The sequence below is a fragment of the Ictidomys tridecemlineatus genome, chromosome 5, assembly GCF_052094955.1.
Source record: "Ictidomys tridecemlineatus isolate mIctTri1 chromosome 5, mIctTri1.hap1, whole genome shotgun sequence".
Taxonomy (NCBI): domain Eukaryota; kingdom Metazoa; phylum Chordata; class Mammalia; order Rodentia; family Sciuridae; genus Ictidomys; species Ictidomys tridecemlineatus.
This window is the reverse complement of record NC_135481.1, coordinates 92,813,343-92,835,433: the sequence shown is the minus strand read 5'-3', so window position 1 is coordinate 92,835,433 and position 22,091 is coordinate 92,813,343. Positions and strand designations below refer to the sequence as shown.

Here is a 22,091-nt window from a genome sequence, read left to right as displayed (position 1 = left end):
GCACTGGCTGCGTCCTGCGGTGAGTGATTCGAGAGCAATGAAAAGGGCGCGACACTAAACCCGGGAATTCTAGACGAAAAGAGAAAAAAAAAAAAAAAAAAAGGGCGCCGAGTAACAGGGTTATTATGGGATGGCTGAGGGGGGCTCCGTGGGAGAAATTACAGGATCTTCCTTACCCGCCAATTGCTGTACAGTCTCTTAACTCGCCGATAATAAGCGTCTTTGTCTAGAGTCACAGCCATCGCCCAGGACACCGCTTCTCCTCGGGTTCCGAGAATCACGCGAGGTCCCTGCTCCGCCACCCGCTTTCGGCCCCGGAATCCCGCACTCTCTCAGTGACCCGGAAGTATCAACCTCAAAAAAATGCCCTTTCCGCTTCCGGGTCCCTATAGCGTTTAAGTTTTTTTTTTTCTTTTTTTAATTCTGTCTCCGTGGAGGGTGGGCAGAGACAATGATAAAAAGGGGGAAATCAACAAAATGTGCAGCGAAGAAAAAAGTCGATTTTCGCGGGGTTTCTGGTCAACTTCGCCACCGCCACAAGCGAGTCGACTTGTCACGTGACGCTCTGCCCCCGCCCTTACTCTCCGCCCCGCCGCCGTTTCCAGGAGCTCCGAATTTTTGCCAAGGCTGTAGCTGCTGGAGGAGAGAAGATGGGAGGCAGCTTCTGCCCCACAGGAGCTGCCGCGCGCTGGTGTAAGGGCCCCACCCATCGGGAAAGAAGGGGAAGCGGAAAGAGCAGAATCTGGCATGGGATAGGAGAGGGAAGACTGTAGTGGCACCGGCTGAGCCCCTCCTAGAAGTGATGGGAAAGCAAAATTCTGTACTCTTCCAGGGCTGAATCCTTGGTGCTAGCTAGGTCCAGTGCTACAAGCCGAAGGAGAACTCAGTCCAAGGAAATGGAGCCCACCCTCGCGATAAACTAGTACCTACGCCAAGAGGTGGGACTTGGTCCTAAGAAGGAAAAAAATGCCTAGGGTTCAGTCTGAGCCATTGAGATGGTAAGAGGCGGGTTGAATTGGCTTGCGGGCGCAAAAACCCTTTAGTTCCTATTCCAAACCCCTTCCCTGGGCTGAGGTTGTGACAGCACCTTTTCTTTCATCCAGTCTCCTTGCTGCACTTCATAAAAAGTGATAACCATTCTATGGCTTTCCTAAAAGCCTCATGATTTCAGTTAATTAGAAACAAAATAAACGTGGTTAATGAAATTCGTCCTTGTCCCTTCTAAGAACTTTAAGTTTGGAATATTCTGCCTATTTACCTCGGATCATTCCCTTAGCTAACTAGACAGCCTACATTTATATACACCCTTTAGATGAGTACCAATAACATCTTCTCTATCCAAGGTGACAGTACAAACAGCATTGAATTTTAGGTGTTGAAAATTAGCCACCATGCATACAATTAATACTTACATTGGGTTTGAGCAAATATAGAACAAGGAAGAGTGAAAAAGGATTAACTTAAATTTATTAATGCCAAGGGGATGGAAGGTAACAGTTCCTGACCCTCCAGCTGTATCCACAGTTCGGCCAGGAACAGGCTCTGCCAGAGGCTAGGGCCAGCGCTACATAGTCTGTGGTTAATGGAGGTGTCTTAGGAAGGGGTGAGCGCACCAGCTGCTCTAAGTCTCCTTTCCTTCCCCAGAAATGAGGAAGTAGTCACGTATTATTTAAGGAGTTCCCCTGCCAACCTAATCCTCTCAAAATTGGGAGCAATCAGGTACAAGTTTTCTTTTTCCTTTTCACCTCCTGGAGTCCTGGGTTTCCCCACATCTCCCCTGCCCCTCCCACTTTTCCAGAGTCCAAGGGCCAGAGTAAATGAAAGTACAGCAGCCACCCAAGCAATGGGGACCATGCTGGGACTTCAATCATCAGCATCTTCGCTGGAGTCTGAGTTGGCTGGCATCATAGGATCATCAATGAGTGAAAAGTCCCTTTCTGAGCTATCATAGCCCTGAGATAAATCATCATCATCTTCATCCTCATCATCGTCGTCATCCTCAGGTTGCAGTGGTGGCAACCTCAAGGCAGTACCAGAGGTGGTAGTCGCTGGTGAAGTGGGGTAGCCAGTGGCTCTCAAGCCTGGATGATGATGGTGGTGATGGTGGGGGTGGGGGTGGTGGTGGTGGTGATGAAGTATGGTGCTGGAGTCTACATGAGGGGATGATGTTGCACCACCCATTACGAACGGCATAAAAGGCAAAGATGTAGAAGTGGCACTGCTGTGACCCAGAGATGACACAGACTGTAGGCCACTACTGCTGTGTTGGAAGGTATTATGCAGAGATAGGGACCCAGTGCCTCCACCCTGCATCAGGGCCATCATCTTAGAAAGGTCTGGTCGTGTCCTACGGGCCCGCTTCTTGCTGCTCTCTGATGCAATAGGCCCTGGCAAAACGCGGTTGAACACTGTTTCAGTGTGGTGACCCTGGGAGGAAGGAACAGAAGATAGTAAGAAGAAAAGAAAGAAAGAAGGGGGTAGGGAATAGGAAAGGCAAAACAGGTCCAGTCAGACTAGGCTTGACTGGTGGCAATGAGCAAAAGGAAATGGCAGACTTAGCTGGTTCATGCAGTCTGATGCTGAAGATGGAGAATTTGATTGTGTGAACTAGGAATTTTTGCTTTCCCCCCATGACTACATTGTACCTACATTCCATCTAATCATTTCAAAATGCTTACCTTTGCTAAGAGATCTGGGTAAGACAGTGAATGCATTGAAAAAATTCATTTAAATGTTTACTGAAAGCAGGGTGTTCATATAATCTTATGTGAAGTGTAGCGTTAACTGATATTCATAACATTATCATCTATTTCCACATAAGAGCAGGGTTAGATTAAGACTGCTGGATGCTGGCAACACAAAAAGATTATGGGTAGCACCTTACCAAATAATAATTTAATTTTCCACATTATAAAAAACAAACAAAAAAGGCTGGGGTTATAGCTCAGTGGCAGAGCACCTGCCTAGCCTGTGTGAAGCACTGGGTTCAATCCTTAGCACCACATTAAATAAAAAGACAAATGTAATAATGGCATGCTCTCCATCTAAAACTACAAAAAAATTAAAAAAAAACTATAACCTTTACATATCTGAATTTTAAATGGTTTTTCTTCTAGATGTTCTGACTATAAATTTTGATTATATTCATTGAGTCTGGAAGTTATTACTTTTAGCACCTCTGTTTTGCAGCTGGCCCAAGCACAATACTTGGTGAACAGGCTTAAACTCTTGGAAGTTGATAAATATTTCTCTAGGCTTTATTTCCAATCTAAGCCTAACATTTGGGAACATACATTTCTGACTCAAAAAAACAACAACAACAACAACAACAAAAAACTTTAAAAATGTAATTTGATAATGTCTAAAATCCTGCAGATTCCAGTCAGAGTGTAGTGTTAGATTCAGTTAATTCTACATTAAAATTTTTTTGTCAGGTGTAGTGGCACACACCTATAATCCCAGCTGCTCAGGAGGCTTAGGCAGGAAGATTTCAAGCTCAAAGCCAGCCTTAGCAACTTAGTGAGGCCCTAAGCAACTCAATGAGACCCTGTCTCAAATACAAAAAAGGGCTGGGGATGTGGCTCTAATTAAATGCCCCTGGGTTCAATCCCCCATACCAAAGTGGAAAAAAAAAAGTTACTGAGAGGCTGAGGCAACAGGCTCACTTGCACTCAGGAGTTTGGAGCCAGTCTGGGCAACATAGCCCAGGTGGACTCAATTTATCTTCTCTTTCTCTCTCTCTTTTTTTTTGGCAGTACTGGGGTTTGAACTCAGGGTACTCTACCACTTGGCTCTATTTACTCCCAGCCCTTTTTTTTGGTATTGAACTCGGGGGGTACTTGACCATTGAGTCACATCCCCAGCCCTAAATTTCATATTTTATTTATAGACAGGGTCTCACTGAGTTGCTCAGTGCCTCGCTTTTGCTGAGGCTGGCTTTGAACTCGTGATCCTCCTGCCTCAGCTTCCGGATCCCCTGGGATTACAAGCATACACCACCGTGCCCAGTTCCCAGCCCTTTTTATTTTGAGATAGGGTTTTGATAAATTGCACATGTTGGCTTACCTCAGCCTCCTGAGTTGCTGGAATGCACATCATGCCCGATGTGAAACTCTGTCTCTAAAAAAAAAAAAAAAAAAAAGAGTTAAGTGATATGGTCATGATTTTCTATGACCATGAGAGACTAGGAAAAAGTATAAGCGGCAAGAACAGGTTATACTGGGGGAAAGGTGTGTGTTTATAAAGACTTATATAAAGGCATGAGTACATTTGGAAATATGGAATAACCTACTAACCAAAATTGATTTTCTATTACTGACATTATTGTTAGTAATTCTCAACTTCATATATTGGGAAACTCCATGACTGTTTTCCTAAGTAGGTCCCACAAATCACATCTAAAATCTAAAATATATAGAATTATAAAAAAAATTTAAAGGATTAGCTTGGGATGTAGCACAGTGGTAGAACACTTGCCTAGCATGTGTGAGGCGTTGGGTTCAATCCCTAGCATTGCAAAAAAAAAAAAAAAAAAGAAGAAAAAAACAGGGAAACAGGGGGCTGGGATTGTGGCTCAGCAGTAGAGCGCTCGCCTACCACGAGCAAGCTGCTGGGTTTGAACCTCAGCACCACATAAAAATAAATAAATAAAATAAAGGTATTGTGTCCAACAACAACTAAAAAATATTAAAAAAAAAAAAAAGAAAAACCAGCACCCCCCTACTTTTGAGGGTGTAGATATTGAAAAGGTCTAAGGATTTTCCAAAAATATCGTTAGTTTTGAGAAGAGCAGGATAAACCCTGAAGGTTCTACATATCTTACTAATTCTTATATTTATGTTTAAAATACTAAAATTGAATGTTTAGAACTTTATGCTCAATTAGAGCTGAAGATACACAGTACTGCAAGAATACCAATAAATACATTCCACATTTTTTACTGGTGAATCAAAGGTAATTTTACTCAGATCTATTGAAGATTAAAAAAAAAAAAACAAAAAAAAAACCCAGTTATAATATTTGTTAAAAGCCTTTGACAGCTAGTTTGAGTCCAAAGTGGTAGTGCTTCAGTCTTACCTTTTTTCCATTCCTAGAGTTAGCCGTCTGTACTGATTCCATACTCAAACAGTTCAATTCTGCCTTGTTATTTTTTTTACATCTCTGCCATTTCTGTTTTCTGCGCTCCTCCATATACTGTAATAGGAAAGTATCAGTTACCCTAGAGGAACAGAAATCATCTCGGGAGTAATTATAAGGTACTTTAATGTCTTTGGCAATAAATTTTTTTTTTTGCATATAAGGACTAGTCCTAGTGGAAAACTGCCATCAAACGGATCTCTCCCCCCAAATTAGGTAGCTTATGTAATAGTTTAATAGTAAATAACTGGCTAGCATTTAAGTTTAAGAAGTGCTTTTAACACTATTTTGATACCCACAATCATTTTATGAGGAAGGAAGACTGGGTATTATTATTTTTGCTAGTAGGGACTGAACCCAGAGATACTCTGCCAAAGAGTTATATTCCTAGTCCTTCATATTTTGAGACGGCGTTTCTCTTAAATCGTAGAGGCTGGCCTTGAACTTGTGATCCTCCTGCCTCAGCCTCTCAAGTCACTGGGATTATAGGCCTGCACCACCAGGCCCAGCTAAGACTATGTATCATTAACCCTATCTTGCAGATGCAGAAAAAAATGATAGGACACAGAATGACTTAAAATCTGGCTAAATGGAACTGTCACTCACCGCTAGAAATCGGGGATCAACAGCAAATTCTGGATGACCCTGTAACCACATCTCCAGTTCAGCCCGGCGAGGGGCATCCTCACCCACCAGCAAAGTACCATCCACCTTATTGATGACAGGGATCCGGGTCTCCAGGTCCACATCAAGGTGATTAGGCTCTTCCATGCACTCCACCTCCAGCTGCAAACCCAGAATCCACCCCCATGAGCACATACTCTTCTTTGGGGCAGGGAGGGAAGGGTAACAGAGCCAATGGTAGTCATAACTCTAATCATCATTTAATCCCTCAATCCCAACTGCTTTCACCAAGTACTTGACATAAGAAGAAGAACTTTGTCTAATCATGAGGTTAAAGGTTTTTTCTACCACTTACCTCTACTAGCTTCTTTCTGTTTCCCTTCTTCTTATGAAACAATGGATGTCCATCTCCCATTACTCCATTAGCCATCAATTTGTGCTTCTGGAATGTTAACTTCAATCCTTCCTCCTAGGAAGACAAACCCACCCACCCAAAACATCATATGGCACATGTTTTTAAAGGTAAAGATTAAGCTTTGGGAGACCTGGGCTAAACCTCATCCTTTGGTTCAGTGATGGTGAGAAGGATGGCCATCTGACTAAAGGGTAGATATCACATATGTAATAAAACCTTTTCCTTAGATTTAATTTCTTGATCTAGATTTCTGAGAAGTAGTGTTCATTTTAACACCCAACAGTTTTAAAGCCCCCTACCGGGTATATCAGAATTAGCACAGCAGTTCATCACAGGGGCAGAAATCCTACTATCCTATCACATACCAATTTATAAAGCTTTTCTTCTTTAAGTAACTCAATGATTGGCTAGTAAGGTTCAAAAGGAAAGAGAATCAGGAAAATAAAATTTGCATATATAAAACAGAATACCACTGGTTTAATTTCAGCTGGAATGACTTTTTTCTTATTTTAACAAGAGGCTCACAATACTCAGGTAATCAAAAAGAAGCTTCCCCCAACTGGATTTTATTTTATTTTTTTAATCGATCTTAGATCTAGAATTTAGCCTCCTAAAAGCCTAGTGCAGAATAGATTTCCTTAAAAACTATTTCTGGGATAGTGATGTGGTTCGCTGGCAGAGCACTTGCCTAGCAAGAAAAAAGCCCTGGCTTCTAGCCCCCAGAATTGCCAAAACAAAACATTCTTTTAATCTAGTTATCAGGAGATCCCTTCTCTAACTTCAATGACTCCTTGAATGTATCTTTGAGAGCTCTAATATTTTTTTCCTTCTTTCATTTTTAAAGTTCGAAAACCAAATATATTTAGTATGCTACTAGTGAAACTGGCTAATAAGAATGACAGCCTCCTTCAATTCCCACTGCCTATATGCTGAGCTTACATCTTTGATCTGAACTGTAAACTCTTTTTCATCCATGCCTCGACGAAGTTTGGTGAACTGAGCTGCTGCTGTGGTGACTGCAGATGCTTCTTCCTCTGCCATGGAAGCTGCACTGCTACTTCGTGGTGTGGGGACAGGAGAGTCACCATATTCTCCTGGCGTCAATGAGGGACTGTCTAGTAAGTGGTTGCCTGGCCCCAAAATTCCTCCTGTTATCATTTCTTGGGTCCTGCGGTTAGAAGGCCATTTCCCTGAGAGTATAGCCTGGCAGACGAGGTCAATTCTGTTTATCAAGACACGATCCTGAGTGGAAGAAAAGAAATAAACACCATTTTAAGAGTCTGAGCACTATGTAATCCTCTGACATACAACAATGCCATCATTACTAAGATGGGTAAAAATCATAAGGCAGAAAGAAGGGTGGTTGTAATATCAGATCCCTAAAGCAACCAGAAGGAGTTTCACGAAAAAACATACAGCATTAGTCACAGTAAAAATAACAACAGAACAACTCAAAACCTAGAACCATCCATTCCTTGTATACAATGTTACATTTTACTTCTGACTCTAGCATGTTCAAGGATTAAGCTGTTACCTTGGGCCACTCAGAAGCTCTTTGCCTTTCCTGTAGTAGCAGAAGCTCAGGTGTCATTTGTTCTCCATCTTCATTTGGAAATCCATCTTGGGACATAGTGAGGGACAGGAGACTCTCTTCATCATAGAGTTTGGGGTGGGACCGGTCAGCAGCTAGAGATCACACAGAACATGTGAGCAAATATGGCAGAATAATGTTAAATTGGAATGGTATTGTGTGGGCTTTGAATAAAGGCCCAAAGAATAACAGATCTCTTTTGACATTTTATCAACTCAAAATGTGAATCTCTCTCAAGAGGATGCATTTAGAAAAGAAAGAAAAGAGCAGAGGGGGAAAAAGGGAAGAGTTCCAATAGCCTGTCACATGCACTCACTTAGCTTCTCTTCCTTCTCGTCCTCACTCTCATCAGTGCTGGAGCTGGAGCTGGATGAGGATGAGGAAGAAGAGGATGATGGTGACAGCTTGCTCAAGTCCAATTCAGAGTCTGAATCATCCTCATCCTCCAGTTTGACTGGTGGAACACTCCGGGACACCAGAGGGGAAGTGTCAGAGGGGGTTACTCGCATCTCATAGTCTTGTGGGATTGGTCGGCTCCTGGCCACGACCTCATGCTCTAGTTTTAAAGTCAGACTCTCCAGACTGGGGACCTGGGCAGCTGTCTCCTCTGGTGACTTTTCAACAGGAGCATCTGGGCGCAGAGGCAATGGTGAGGCAGTGCGCGAGGTATACTGTTGGTGTAGCAGTGGAGTAGAGCAGCGTGATAGGGATGCAGCTGGTGCTCCTGCCTGATGGTTCTGCATATAATTCATACGGGCAGCCAGAAAAGAGAAGTCTGGGTCCTGCATGATGTTGCAGTCTGTTTGGCTCACCCCATGGCGGGCTGCCCCTCGTAGAAGCTCTCCATCATGACGAATAGGCTCCCACCATTTGGGCAATTCAGGACCTGGAGGCTGACACAATGCCAGTCTATCTTCCAAAAGCGGGTGGCATAGAACTTGTTCCCTTAAGCGCCGAAGCAACTCGATTCGGTACAGAGTCCTCGAGGCCCTCTCCTCTGTGATGGGCTCAATGAACAGATTTGGGTCTGGGGGTTCTGTAAAATAGGAGTAGAAAGAGAAGTGAACCAGAGCTGTTCTACAGCCATTCACTACCACTCACCCTAGACTCTCCAATCTCACCATCTCCAGCTGCTGGGGGAAGGCGGCATACTTGACGGCACATGGCCACAAAACCATGGAAATACTTGGTAAGGCTTTCATCTGTTTTTTTGTCCAGTCGAGCAAAAGTGCGGAAGCGATCCCAGTGGAACTGCATGGCATCAGGGTCATATTCCACACCAAAAGTAGAAACTACTCGATAGAAATCAGTTTGTTCACGCCTTGTCCAGCTACAAAGGGAAGAGGAGTAAGGCAACAGTGATTGGGGGAACTAGAGAAAACTGGTTGTTACTTTGAATGGTTTACAATACCTGAAAATACACAGGCAAACAAACAAACCAAAGAGAAGATTCAGAAGAGGCAGTGAGAGGTACTATATAATGTGTAGAAAATACCAAACAAAGAAAGGGGGAAAATAACGCAGGCAATTAACTCAAAGAGAATGTCTACACAAGAGACCCTTCTGGGGTTATTATATTCCACATAAGTGAGATCAAAGAGCCAGAGGTGTAACAATTCAAGGCAAAGATGATCCATCCTTTTGTATTTTTTTTTCTTAATTTATAGCTCAGCTCAAATTTTCAGCTATGGTTTACCGTTGTTGTTTCTCTCGCCGTGCAATTTCTTTTAGCTTAAAAGCTGCTTCACAACGCCTCCGTCTCCGGTCCCCACGCTCTGCAGCCTCAATTTTCATTTGTTCTCTCTTGTAGCTGCGCTGATATGCTGTTACTAGGCGCCTAAGCCTAGCTGTTAGGGCAGACCCTGGAGGCCAAAACAGATGTCCTGGTTGTTGAGTCACCTGGGCTGTGGTAAAAAAAAACAAAACAAAACAACAACAACAACAAAAACACAGAATAATGAGTAGGAAGAACAGAAAAGATATTAGAGATAATACTTATATATATGTCAGCCCACTCAAAGGCAATGCTCTTAGAAATTCCCGGACAGGATAAAATCCAGTCAATAATTCCTCATCTCCAACCCCACCCAAAACTGTACCACGTGACCTAAAAGTTTACCTTCATCTCCATCGATCACTGAGATCTCTTCATCCATCATCATCAAGGGATCACCCTAGAAAAGGAGATGCAAACCACAGGATGGAGTGGACAGAAAAAGGGGGAAAATTAGAATTCTGAAATCATTTTCTTATGGATGTCCTTCTGTGGCATTAAGGAATCAAAAAATTTTTCATTTTCTTTTTTTCGTGTTGCTTGGAATTAAACCTAGGACCTCATGTATGCTAGGCAAATGCTCTACAACAACACTAAATCCTCAAATTCTTTGGTACCAGGGATTAAACCCAAGGGTGTTTAACCATTGAGCCATATCTCAGTCCTTTAAATAAATTTTTTATTTTGAGACAGGGTCTTGTTAAATCGCTGAGGCTGGTTGTGAATTTGTGACCTCCTGCCTCAGCCTCCTAAGTCTCTGGGATTGCAGGGGTATGACACCATACACGATTCCCTCAAGAAAAATTGCTAATGAAAGGAGCCCTCACAAAAATTTAGAAGCAACCAACTATAAAAAGAACAGGAAAGTAAAACTTGAAAGATCAGTTCTTATCAATGGTACAAAGATAATGAGATTTAGGAATTTACACGTAAGTAATATTCTTTAACATACAATTTGAGGCCACCTCCTCCACAAAGCTATCCCAGATCTTCCCACATTGGCATTTTATAATGCTTCTCTATTCATTCTTTATAGTGTCAAATGGCATCTAATTTCTATTATAAATTAATCAAAAAAACTTAAAAGATTTAAAGAATGGGAGAGGACAACTATTTACAGTAGAGAAAAGCTGGATTAAATGAAAATTACTTACCTCATCATCTTGGTCCTTTGGGGGGCCCTGGAGTGGTTTATATTCCGGATCTTCACAATCCTTATCAAAGTCAACCCTAATATTATTAAGAGGCAAAAGAAAATGTTAATAAAGCAATAAGAAGAACCTAGGATAAAGATCTGGCCAAACATGTAATTTGCTACGGAACAGTTTTTAATATAATGCTTGAAGAATGACAGATCATTTCTGAGAAAATGGCAAAGTGCCATTCATAACTTCTTGAATTTGAAATACTTTTTTCTTTCTTTGGTTAAATATAGGTTAACACTATGTTATCCAGATTGGTCTCAAACCTGTGGGTTTACATGATCATCCTGTATCAGCCTCTGAAATAGCAGAGACTACAAGCATGCAACACCATGCTTAGCTTAAAATGAAATATTTTGATCAGAATACTCTCTTTTGATAGCCCCTTTTCATTCTCCTCCCTCTCTTCCATAATGTTCATTTATTATTTCATTTGAATGGTCCATGCTTTTGTTTGTTTTCACTACTTTGTTCTATTGAGCAGAAGGGTGACATAATAAGTGATTTGCAATGAATAAATGACCAATTTCCTTTGAGAGTCCTATACAATGCAAGCTGAAATTATATATATATTCATCTAAGAGAAATTTCTCAGTCATGCAGAAAGGGATAGGTATTCATTAATTAAGCTAACAATTCCACATGTCCTTCAGGTCTCCATGGAGAAGTTTTGTTAAACTCACTGGCACCCAAACGAGGGCAATGATGCCCTCTCAGTATCAGCATGGCAACTCGTCACTGGGACATGAAGTCAAGCAGAATAAATACTTTTATGTGTTAGGCACTATTGGGAGATGACATACCACAGCTAAAATTTGCCTGAGACTCTTTTTACATAAATTACATGTTTGCCTGTCTGTTATATTTCAAGAGAATTATATTAAATGCCATTACTTTTAGTTAGCAGCTTCTGTAACTGTGTAGAAAAGTATTAAAAATTAAACAAATTGAACAGAATATTAAATAAGCCATTTGGGAGTAATAGTGCTTTCCCCACTTAGTTGTATTTTAATTTTTAAAATATTTTTTATTTTTTCTTTGTAATTGTAGATGGACAGAAGCCTTTTATTTATTTATTTATTTTTATGTGGTGCTAAGGATTGAAACCAATGCCTCATATGGTAGGCAAGTGGTTTGCCACTAAGCTAAAGCTATAGCTACAGCCCCATGTATCTTATGTTAATGTATAGAATATACCAGTTTGTAGAGTCCTATCTCCTGAACCTTACTCTTTATTAAGGATTTACCACAAATAATTATCATTAAGAATTTCAATGTGTTCAAAGTTAGAATTATGTTACCTTTTAGCACAAGCAACTAATTACCTTTGTAGAGTACATGCAAAGGTTTAAAAGAATTAAATAATAAAACTTACCCTTCTACTATGTCAGAGAAATTATCCAACACTCGATGTTCTGCTGCAATGGCTTTGTCATCTGGTCGACCAGCCTTTTCCAGAAAGCATAAGGCTGGGTCTGCCCTCATAGTATTATATTTTTCATAGCCTAAAAGAAAAAAGGTCTTAAAATGAAGAAAATAAGAGATTTGTTTTGCCATTATGCTAACTTTGACTACTGAAAAAATTAGAATACATGAACTACTTTGCTCATAATGCAGAATATAATTAACATTACTTGGACAGTTTTTGGGTCATAATTTTTTTTATAGTAATTTACAGTCATGAAGGGTTTTAACCTAGTGACTATGAAGAATTTAATTAAGAAATTTACATTATGGTGGTAGGTGTATACAGCAATTTATCAGTAATCTTTTTGGCATTATTCTTATTGCAAAGATGAAGAAACTGAAGTCAGGGCTGGGGATGTAGCTCAGTTAGTAGAGTGCTTGACCGCATGCACAAGGCCCTGGGTTTAATCCCCAGCACCAAAAAAAAAGAAAAGAAAAAGAAAAGAAACTGAAGTCAAATAATTAAGGTCACACATTCTCATATGAAGAATTAGAAACTTGTACCTGCAAGTAAATAAGTACTCAGTGAATATTTGATGAATACTAAATCAATGAATGAACACATTTCAGGACTTTTGGACTGTCTCACAAGAAAATCTAAGACTACAAATGTTCAGTTTTTCTTGTTCCATTAAATTTCTCTCAATAACATGTAGATCAAATGCTATTACTATTATTTCATCAAAATAAACAGGAATTTTATGCATTTGTTTTTATTTTTTTGGCATTGCTGGGGGTAGAACCCAGGACTTCATGCATGTTAGGCAAGAGCTTGAAAAGTACTTTTCTCATTTAAGAAAGGAAGCAGAAAGTTTATTAAAAGAGAAAGTGAGAAAAAGATCCAGAACTCCCTGCACAGCATGTCTGGGAGGGGCAAGAGTGCCCTTAAAAAGTACTTTTTTTAGGGGCTGCGGATTTGGCTCAAGTGGTAGCGTGCTCGCCTCGCATATGTGAGGCACTGGGTTTGATCCTCAGCACCACATAAAAAAAAATAATAATAATAATAATAATAAGTGAAATAAAGCTATGCTGTCTATCTACAACTAAAAAATAAATATTAAAAAGTACTTAAAAAAAAAAAGAAAAAGAAAAATATTCCAATACGTGAAAGTGCTGGCAGTTAGCACTTGTTTTTTTTTTTTTTTTTTTGGTGCTGGCAATTGAACTCATGGCCTTGTGCAGCACTCACTGCTTTTAATTCCTAGGATTTGTTAATAGGCAAAACTACAAATTAGTCTTTCATATTGCTTAAACCTAAAATGCCATGAGTATTGAGCATTTAGACAAATGGGACTTTCGATAAATATAGCATTTTTGGCAAGTCACAGAAAACCATCAAAATAATTGTTTATCATTAATAGGAGTGGGCATGTCTTACCTCCTGATTTGTGGAACCTTAACTTACAGATCCTACAATATTCAGTGGGGTAACATACTGGGTAAAGGTGATTAAAGAACACATGGGAGACTCCCTACTTTGAGATTTAACTATTTACCTATTGTTCCTTCAACATCTATTCAGCGGAATTAACTGTGAATAAGTTTCTTTCTCAAATACAAATTTAATTTACTGAAGATCACTTGTATACCTGAAGCTCTGGGTTTGACCCCCAGTTCCAAAAAAAAAGAAAAAAAGAGTTCAAGGTCAATGAGATAATCTGATTATGTATGAGCATTTTGATAAATGTCCCATCTGTGAACAAAAACCTTCAAAAGGAAAGAGGCTAAAAGAGATACTTACCATGCTTAAAGACTCCAATAAGTAGGGATTTGTCAGCTTCGCTGTCCCACCATGTTGTTGGAACCTCCAACTGATCCACTACTGGGAACCATATGTCAATCTCACTAAAGGTACATAAGAGGGCACAGTCAGGAAAGCAATCAATGTTGGAAATTAAAGTGATAATCCTTGGAAAGATTATTACAGTTATATTCCTTTATCCATCAATTTAAATGTTCATGTATCTGACCTATTTCCTTGCACTAGTGTCAAAGTATTAGATTAGAAATCTAATATGAAAATTGTCAGATGTTACAAAGTTAGTACAAAAAGTAAAGTAGACCATTATTCCTAGAATAAAGCAGGGCATAAAAATCAAACAAAAAAATTACAGAAATACTTTACCTGGCAATGGCACCCCCTAACACCTTCTCTGCCTGGTCTCCAATAACCTCCTGTCTTAGGTAGTATAACATTCGTACTCGCAAAAGTACCCTAGAAGGGTGGGAAGAAAAAGGTGGCTTACTAACAGGGTACAAAGTTTGAGGAGGGACATATCTTGACTAAATTCCATCCTTACTTGTTACACTGATGTTTCAAGTGCTTCTTATAACTCTCATCTTGGAACAGAGTATCAGGGTTATACTTCCGGATCCAATCTGCCTTATGTATATCAAAAGTACTTTGTGACTTTACTTTTTTCCCCTTTCGTCCACGGGGCACAGGGATAGATAGACCTGGGAAAGGGGAGACATTGAAGACTTGGATTGAGAAAAACCCTTAGACTTGCAAAGGACTACATAATTTTTAAAAAGATAAAAACTAAAGGGTTGATAATTACCTGAATGATTCTGCAATTCTTTTGTCTTGCCATTTTCAGCAGGGCTAATCAAGTCCCAAATGAAGCCTTTGATATTTTCATCCCCACGATAGTGTAGCAGACAATACACAAGGATGGCACGACATATTGTCTCCACATCTCGTTCAGTCATACGTCGTTTGAAGCGTCCATGAGACAAAATATCTCGCCACCGTCCCCAACTAAAAAATAGAAAAGAAAACAATAATATTTTGGGGGGGAACTCTAATTCAGTGATATTCCTGACTCCCAGAATCACATCTCCCAAAAAACGGAAGACAAAATCTTGAAAAGCACTGTTAAAAAAATAGAATGAACTCCCTCCAAGACACAAAATTTTCATATGATCTTCTATGTGGCCATATATCAATCAGAATGTGAATGTTCTACTTTTAGTGACAAGATGGGTTCTTACCCATATACCAACAGGTGCTTTTCTACCCGAAAGCAGTCAGTGCGCCCATAGGCATGATGGCGGTCATGTCTACGGGAGCGTGGTCGTTCATCATCCTCACTTTCCAAGTCAGAGAATTCTACTAGGTCATCATCTTTCAGAGTGCTGAAGTGGCGGGTCTGTTTCCGTACTCTAGGTGTGTCAATCACCAAGTTATTCTATGCAGAAAATAGAAGGAGAAATAACTATCCATGATATGCTCATTATCAAAGAATTAAGATAATTATGGATTGAATAGTTTTGGATATGAGAATGCTCAGATATTTTTGGTGTTCTTTTTGTACACATTAAATCATCTGCAGTGACTCAGGAAATAGAATTAAGTGGTAGATATCTAAATAATTTTCTAAGTTCTCCAAGGTAGAAAGTTTTTATGATAGCCCTCGTATATAACAATATACCATTCATAAACTGATTAGCATTGAAGAAACAGAGCAACTACAAAGACTGAAAGTTGTGAGTCTTCTGCAACACTTCCTCCCTAAAGAAAGAATAAGCTCACCTTGCTATTGAGCACATCCATGTCTAAGTCAGCCTTTTTGGCCCATTTTTGCCAAAAGTTGGGATCATCCAGAGAAATATCTGTTCTATTTTCAGAAGCAACGAAGCTTGCCTAGTGAGGAACAAAAGCAGAGTAAAGTTAAATACAATGTGTTTTTAAGCAATGGGAAATCAGCAACTGCACTTAAAAACCATTTAAATCCTGGGGATTCCTTTCTCTATCTCTGCTTTTCTATTATCTGACAAAGACAAAACATACCTTGGCAAAAGTAGAACCTTTTCCTTCAGATTCAATGGTAATGGTTGTTGTTCGCCTTAACAAGATCTGGTCTATATCCTCTTCACAAAATTTGGAGCCCTCATCATCTTCCTCCATTATAGCTGCATAAGCTCCTTTTCTTAAGAGATCTTCAATCTCCTTCTTGGAGAATTGCTGGATCTGCAAACATCAAGAGAAAGATGAAAAGCCTACTAAGAGAATATTATCTAACCATGTCATAATATTATATTGTAATAAATAATAATTAACACAACTATTTATAATAAAACTTGTGAAAAAATGAAAATCAAGGCAGTCAATTCCTATACAAAACCAGCTTTTATCTCCATCACTGATTCACTACATACTTAGCTGTAGACTATGACTTACTCCTGTAATGTTGCCATCCCGACCGCTCATAGACTGAAGTACAGCTTTATCCAATCCCAACTTGAGGCTAGCCTTATCAAACATCTCCCTTTCATAGGAATTACGAGTGATGAGACGGTACACCTTCACTGCTTTGCTTTGCCCAATTCGATGACACCGTGCCTGGGCCTGTTTTTTTTTTTTTTTTTTTTAAATGGAAGGAAAGCAAAAAAGGTAACATAAAATTGAGGGGAAGTGTAAAAGACACATAATATCAATTTGTAATTCATTTAAATTTATAAAGCAACATGAGAATAACCCAAAACCAAGAGTCAACTTCAAGATGAAATTATTGCCCCATCTAATAAGCCAGGTCAGCAAAAACATCTGCTTCTGTAAATAAAGTTTTATTCAAAAAGAGTCCTACCCATTTACTTTAACAGTGTCCATGGCTGCTTTGATACAGAGGCAGAGGTCAGTTGTTGAAACTGAGACCATATAATCCATAAAGCCTACATTTAATATAGTTTCCTTTAAAAGAAGTTTGCTTACCCCTAACCTAACGGCTACCTCTAAGTAAAAAAACCCATACTTTCTGAAGGGTCTAAGAGATACTGATGATGTTGAAAACTTTCTTAGGCAGTTAGTTCATAAGAAAATAACTTCTTTTACCTGTAGGTCATTTTGGGGATTCCAATCTGAATCAAAGATTATGCAGGTATCTGCAGCTGTAAGATTAATACCAAGTCCACCAGCTCGAGTACACAGCAAGAAGACAAAGCGGTCTGAGTCAGGCTTGCTAAAGCGGTCAATAGCAGCCTGTCGGAGGTTGCCTCTAACTCTTCCATCAATACGTTCATATAAGTACCTTGTGAGGGCCACAGAGGGAAAAAAATTAAGTGGCTAAGCAGAAGAACCAAATAAGAATCAACAGCAGCCTATCCATATATCTAGTTGACCTATAATCACATAAATTGAGAGCGTGAGCCCTAAATATTTCTCATATTATAACTGGTTAACTCTAAACCTAGGCTCTTTTACTCTTTGAAGCTTTAAGTCTTTTTCTCGAGGAGCAGTGCTGGGGATGAAACCCAGAACTTCGGGCATGTTGGATCAGTATTCTACTACTGAGTTATAACTCCAGCCTTCTTTGCAGTTTTATGAAGACACAGTAACCACAAAGATGGGATGACTATTTTCTCACCTCCTCTGGATTAGATAATCCTCTAGGATATCTAGGCAGCGTACCATCTGGGAGAAGATCAGAACTTTATGGCCACCAGCTTTAAGCTTTGGAAGTAACTTATCAATAAGAACTAATTTGCCAGCTGAACGAACCATGGCCTGCAGGTGGAAGTCATGAGGTATAATATGGCAAGCTTCCCGAAATTCCGTTAGGATTTTTTCTTCTGCACCTGCCAAAAGGAAAAGAAAAAAAGAAAAAAATCAAATCTGATATAGAGACTCAGGAAAACACATTAAGGCTTATTTAATTTGATGGTTTATTTATTTGTGATAAGAATGCAAAGTAAGCGTTAGAGTTATGGCTCACTGGTAGAGTGCTTGCCTAACATGTGTGAGACACTAGATTCAATTCTCAGTACTGCATATAAATAAATAAATTAAATAAAGTTCCATTGATTAAAAAAAAATAAAAAAAAAAAAAAGGCAAAGTTAAAAAAAACCTAACTGGCCAGGCATAAAGGCAAATGCCTGTCAGCCCAGCAGCTCAGGAGGCTGATGCAGGAGGATTGTAAGTTCAAAGCCAGCCTCAGCAACTTAGTGAGACCCTAAGCAACTCACCAAGACCCTGTCTCTAAATAAAACATAAAAATATGGCTATGCATGTGGCTCAGTGATTAAGTACCCCTGGGTTCAATCCCTGGTATCAAAAAATAAAGTTATATTTAATTTAAAAAAAATCTGACTTGAGATCAACATTTGTTACACACTGAAGTTTGCACCAATTCATCTTCCATTGTGTTACATAAAACATTCCAGGGACTGGGGTTGTGGCTCAGCAGTAGAGCACTCGCCTAGCATGCATGAGGCACTGGGTTCGATCCTCAGAGCCACATAAAAATAAATAAATAAATTGTGTCCAACTAGAAGGGAAAAAAAAACACCCAAAAGACCCCTAATAAAATGGGTATTGGTAAGGACATTTATTTAGAGTAGAGAACAATCTGTTCTTATTTATGAACTTCTAAACAGCAAATACTGTTTAATTTTGCAGACTACCCAAGCCCCAAAGTATGGAAAGAACCAAAGAAAGATGATCCAGATAATAATCAGTTTTTGAAAGGACAGTCCTTGCTGGGTGCAGTCACCCTCGCCTATAATCCCAGAGATTCAGGAGGCTGAGGCAGGAGGACTGAAAGTCTGAGGCCAACCTTAGCAACTTAGAGAACTTCAGAAACTTTGTGAGACCCTGTCTCAAAATAAAAAAGACTGGGGACATAGCTCATGGCAAAGCACCCCTGGGCTCAATCCTCACTACCAAAACACAAAACCAAATAAAAAACCATACACACAAATAAATAATCAAAGAACCTTTCCCTATTACTCACAGTACCAACCCCTAAATTGGGTTGAATCAGTCAATGCAACCATTATCCCTGAGAGAGGAAACAACAATTCTCTCACCATTGATGAGATATGGATGATTGCAGCACTTGCGCAACTCCATCATTGTATTGAGTAGATTAGGCATGTTGGTATGACCTGCTCCTTTGGAAAGAAAGGAGAAATTCTTTTCCAGAATAGCCCGATAGTATTTCTTCTGAATGTTAGTCAGCTCTACTTCAATAATAGTTTCCTGTTTAGGAGCCAAGTTTTTTTCAACATCCTCTTTGAGTCTTCTCAGCATCATTGGCTTAAGAATGGCCTGTAGCTTTTGAACCTAAAGAAAGGAAAATAAATGAATGACATGAGTACATTCTCGTATGGAAACATGGAAAAATAAGTTTTCCACTATCCAAGGAAAGCCAATTTTGAACAATGCCACAAACGATGTGGGCAAGAATTCAGAAAGACACTTTTTAGGTCCTGGGTTCCTCATCAGACAGACTTCCTACCTGTTCCTCTGTCTTGAGATCTCCAAAGTCCTTGAGGAATTCTGATTCTGAGGGAAATTGTGAAGGTTCCAAGAAATGAAGCAAGCTGAATAGTTCCTCCACAGTATTTTGCAATGGGGTTCCTGTGAGTAGCACTTTGTGTTCCTAGAATTGGAGAAAACAGTGATAAAATAAAAATTAAAAACGGAAAACAAAAAAGCCACACAGGACTTACAGTGTTTTCCACCTATAATGGCATTAGACCCGATTACTATGTGAATTTTTCTTTCACGTCTTCCCTCTTTTGATAACATAAAAGCATTTAAGAAATTACATGGCATTATTTAACATAATAAAACAACAACATAAAGGTTATAACAATAAGCAAATAAATAGTAACCCAGACTATGTTTTCCAATTTCATATGCCTCAACATTCCACTCCCCCATATATTATAAATTGCCCTCCTGTAGGGAATGTTCCTGTGTTGGATTAAGTAAAGCCATCAATCCTAATTGAATCTAGGCTTGCCTTGTAACTTGCTCTAACAAAGAAGTCACAGCAGAAGTGATACTTTCTGAGTTTGACAGCTTATCTCAAAAGCCTTGCAGCTTCTGCTTTTGTCCTTTTGGAACACCATCCTGAGATCACCTTGTAAAGAAGACCCATTTGGCCTACTAGATTATGTAAGGCCATGTGAAGACAACCCAGATTCTTCATTCAACAACCAGCATTAATTGCCTGTTGCAGTAATGACACCTAATAAGACCATCAAAAACAGCTTAGCTAAACTCAGCCTAAGTAGCTGAGCTAGAGAATAATGAAAAATACAGGCAATTTTAAGCTAGTAAGTTTCACAGTGTTTTGTTATGCAGGAATAGGTAATAGTAGAGTTTCCCACCACTCCTTCTGGTTGTAAACCACCATTTCTAATTCTAAAATGTACAACTTTTATACAAATCCTATAGGCCACACCCAGCATTCAATTCAAGATTTTGATTCTTTTTATTCTCTGCCAATTTAGGATTATTGTCATTCCACAGGTACAGTTAGTTCCAGTTTCTGCCCACAAGTTGGAATGGGGAACTCACCAGGTCCATGTGCTTGAGGCTATCAAGCAGCTTGCAATTACGGTTCTTTAGCCGATGGGCCTCATCAATGATGACACAACGCCATTCAATTTCACGAAGCTCAGGACAGTCTGACAAAATCATCTCAAAAGTAGTGATCAAGGCATCAAACTTGTAGGCACCTGGGATAAGGCGCCCCTAAACATGAAGATAATGAAGTCAGAAAAGGTCTAAAACATACCTAAGGAGTTTATCTGAATTACTTTCCATACTCAGGTTTAACAAACTACAAAAATGAAATTTTTAAATATTAGGCAATACTGAACATATAGGACAAAAATAAAAGTGGCAACAGCTAATACAGTACCTGTTAATAATGGTTACTACTCTAAAATTTGATAGGATCATCAAATCATTCTAACAAAATTAAGAGTTACAAAATGTGATTTGAGAAAATTTGGTCTGGGAGTAATAAAAACCACAAAAGATAAACAATAAATTTGATATTGAGAAGATGGATGGCTCAATTTTTTTTCATATTTACATAGAAAAAGGACTGATTTTGATGAAAATTTCAGTAGACTACAAAAAGAGAAAAGAAATGTTTAAGTTCATCATGATAGAGATCAAGGAATTTAAGTGCCTAAATGAATTTTACTTTGAAAACTACTTCAAAGTCAGCAATGTTGGTTAAAAAAAAAAAAAAAAAAAATTTTTTTTGTACTGGGGATTGAACCCAGAGGTAACTTGAACCACCAAGTTACATCCTTTGCTCTTTTAATTTTTTATTTTGAGATAAGGTTTTGCAAAGTTGCTTATTAGGACCCCAGTAAATTACTGAGGCTGGCCTTAAACTCATGATCCTCCTAACTTAGCCTCCTCCCAAGATACTGGGATTACAGGCATGTGCTATCACCCTGGCTAAAATCCTATGTAAAATTTACATATTCATAAAATAAAGTCAGAACTTTCACTCAATCAAAATGTCTACAGGGTAGAAATAGCAAAATTAAAACAATGTCTTGCATATTGCTGCACAATAATGTCTTAAATCACATAGAGCCTTAACTAAAGCCTTAAATTCATATTCATACACAACCCCCCACAAAACACTAACTACCTTGGCATTCCCAATACACACAACTCACCCGTGAATCTTTGCAGTACATTTCATATTGCTGAATCATCTGCCGGCTTGCCAGGCTACCATGGTATACAATAGTGTTCATCTCAGTCCATGTATTGAATTCTCGCTCCCAGTTAGTAATTGTTGATAATGGAGCAATGACCAAGAAGGGGCCATGAATGCCAACATTATATACCTCTTGCAAGAAGGCTATGGACTGAATAGTTTTGCCTAATCCCATTTCATCAGCCAGGATGCAGTTTTGCCTGATTTACCACGAAAAAAAGCAGAAATTCAAAATACTGTGTGTGTACATGTAATTTTTTTTTTTTTTGGGGGGGGGGGCATTGGGGATTGAACCCAGAGCAGCTCTATCACTGAACTATATCTCCAGGTACAGAAACAAGACCTTACTAAGTTGCTGAGGCTAGCCTCAAAACTTGCAATTCTCCTGCCTCACCTTCTTAA

General features: G+C 39.3%; 2 protein-coding genes, 1 long non-coding RNA gene and 2 other non-coding genes across 11 annotated transcripts in view; 1 reads left to right on the top strand and 4 right to left on the bottom strand.

Annotated features, from left to right (window-relative positions):
• The window catches only part of Supt16h (SPT16 homolog, facilitates chromatin remodeling subunit), a 33,581-nt gene extending 33,220 nt beyond the window's left edge, over positions 1-361 (bottom strand). Inside the window, exon 1 of the mRNA XM_005341477.4 lies at positions 177-361. Coding sequence (XP_005341534.2) covers positions 177-242 — 66 coding nt within the window. The 5' untranslated portion in view covers positions 243-361. The remainder of the gene's footprint in view (positions 1-176) is intronic.
• Positions 362-390: 29 nt separating this feature from the next.
• Positions 391-1,205, top strand: LOC144377867 (uncharacterized). Its single transcript, XR_013439101.1, has 2 exons — positions 391-693; positions 833-1,205. It is a non-coding gene; the product is annotated as an uncharacterized LOC144377867 (long non-coding RNA).
• A 245-nt stretch (positions 1,206-1,450) lies between these two features.
• Positions 1,451-22,091, bottom strand: part of Chd8 (chromodomain helicase DNA binding protein 8) — a 61,864-nt gene continuing 41,223 nt past the window's right edge. For 5 of the 7 annotated variants that reach the window (XM_021720901.3, XM_021720905.3, XM_021720902.3 and 2 more), the window contains exons 13-39: positions 21,646-21,889; positions 20,519-20,695; positions 19,449-19,592; positions 19,018-19,273; positions 17,576-17,786; positions 17,044-17,239; positions 16,393-16,560; positions 16,003-16,182; positions 15,745-15,855; positions 15,204-15,400; positions 14,771-14,970; positions 14,510-14,690; positions 14,335-14,424; positions 13,951-14,054; positions 12,118-12,247; positions 10,695-10,770; positions 9,886-9,940; positions 9,463-9,670; positions 8,888-9,096; positions 8,083-8,802; positions 7,710-7,861; positions 7,115-7,417; positions 6,116-6,229; positions 5,743-5,922; positions 5,077-5,193; positions 4,066-4,119; positions 1,451-2,427 (exon numbers count right to left, since the gene is read on the bottom strand). In XM_021720901.3, coding sequence (XP_021576576.1) covers positions 1,864-2,427; positions 4,066-4,119; positions 5,077-5,193; positions 5,743-5,922; positions 6,116-6,229; positions 7,115-7,417; positions 7,710-7,861; positions 8,083-8,802; positions 8,888-9,096; positions 9,463-9,670; positions 9,886-9,940; positions 10,695-10,770; positions 12,118-12,247; positions 13,951-14,054; positions 14,335-14,424; positions 14,510-14,690; positions 14,771-14,970; positions 15,204-15,400; positions 15,745-15,855; positions 16,003-16,182; positions 16,393-16,560; positions 17,044-17,239; positions 17,576-17,786; positions 19,018-19,273; positions 19,449-19,592; positions 20,519-20,695; positions 21,646-21,889 — 5,341 coding nt within the window. In that variant the 3' untranslated portion in view covers positions 1,451-1,863. The remainder of the gene's footprint in view (positions 2,428-4,065; positions 4,120-5,076; positions 5,194-5,742; positions 5,923-6,115; positions 6,230-7,114; positions 7,418-7,709; positions 7,862-8,082; positions 8,803-8,887; positions 9,097-9,462; positions 9,671-9,885; positions 9,941-10,694; positions 10,771-12,117; positions 12,248-13,950; positions 14,055-14,334; positions 14,425-14,509; positions 14,691-14,770; positions 14,971-15,203; positions 15,401-15,744; positions 15,856-16,002; positions 16,183-16,392; positions 16,561-17,043; positions 17,240-17,575; positions 17,787-19,017; positions 19,274-19,448; positions 19,593-20,518; positions 20,696-21,645; positions 21,890-22,091) is intronic. The other 2 variants (XM_013365772.4, XM_078050361.1) reach the window with 2 other exon arrangements.
• On the bottom strand, positions 6,409-6,513 carry LOC120887054 (small nucleolar RNA U6-53/MBII-28). Its single transcript, XR_005730222.1, has one exon. It is a non-coding gene; the product is annotated as a small nucleolar RNA U6-53/MBII-28 (small nucleolar RNA).
• On the bottom strand, positions 11,387-11,486 carry LOC120887053 (small nucleolar RNA U6-53/MBII-28). The gene has a single exon (XR_005730221.1). It is a non-coding gene; the product is annotated as a small nucleolar RNA U6-53/MBII-28 (small nucleolar RNA).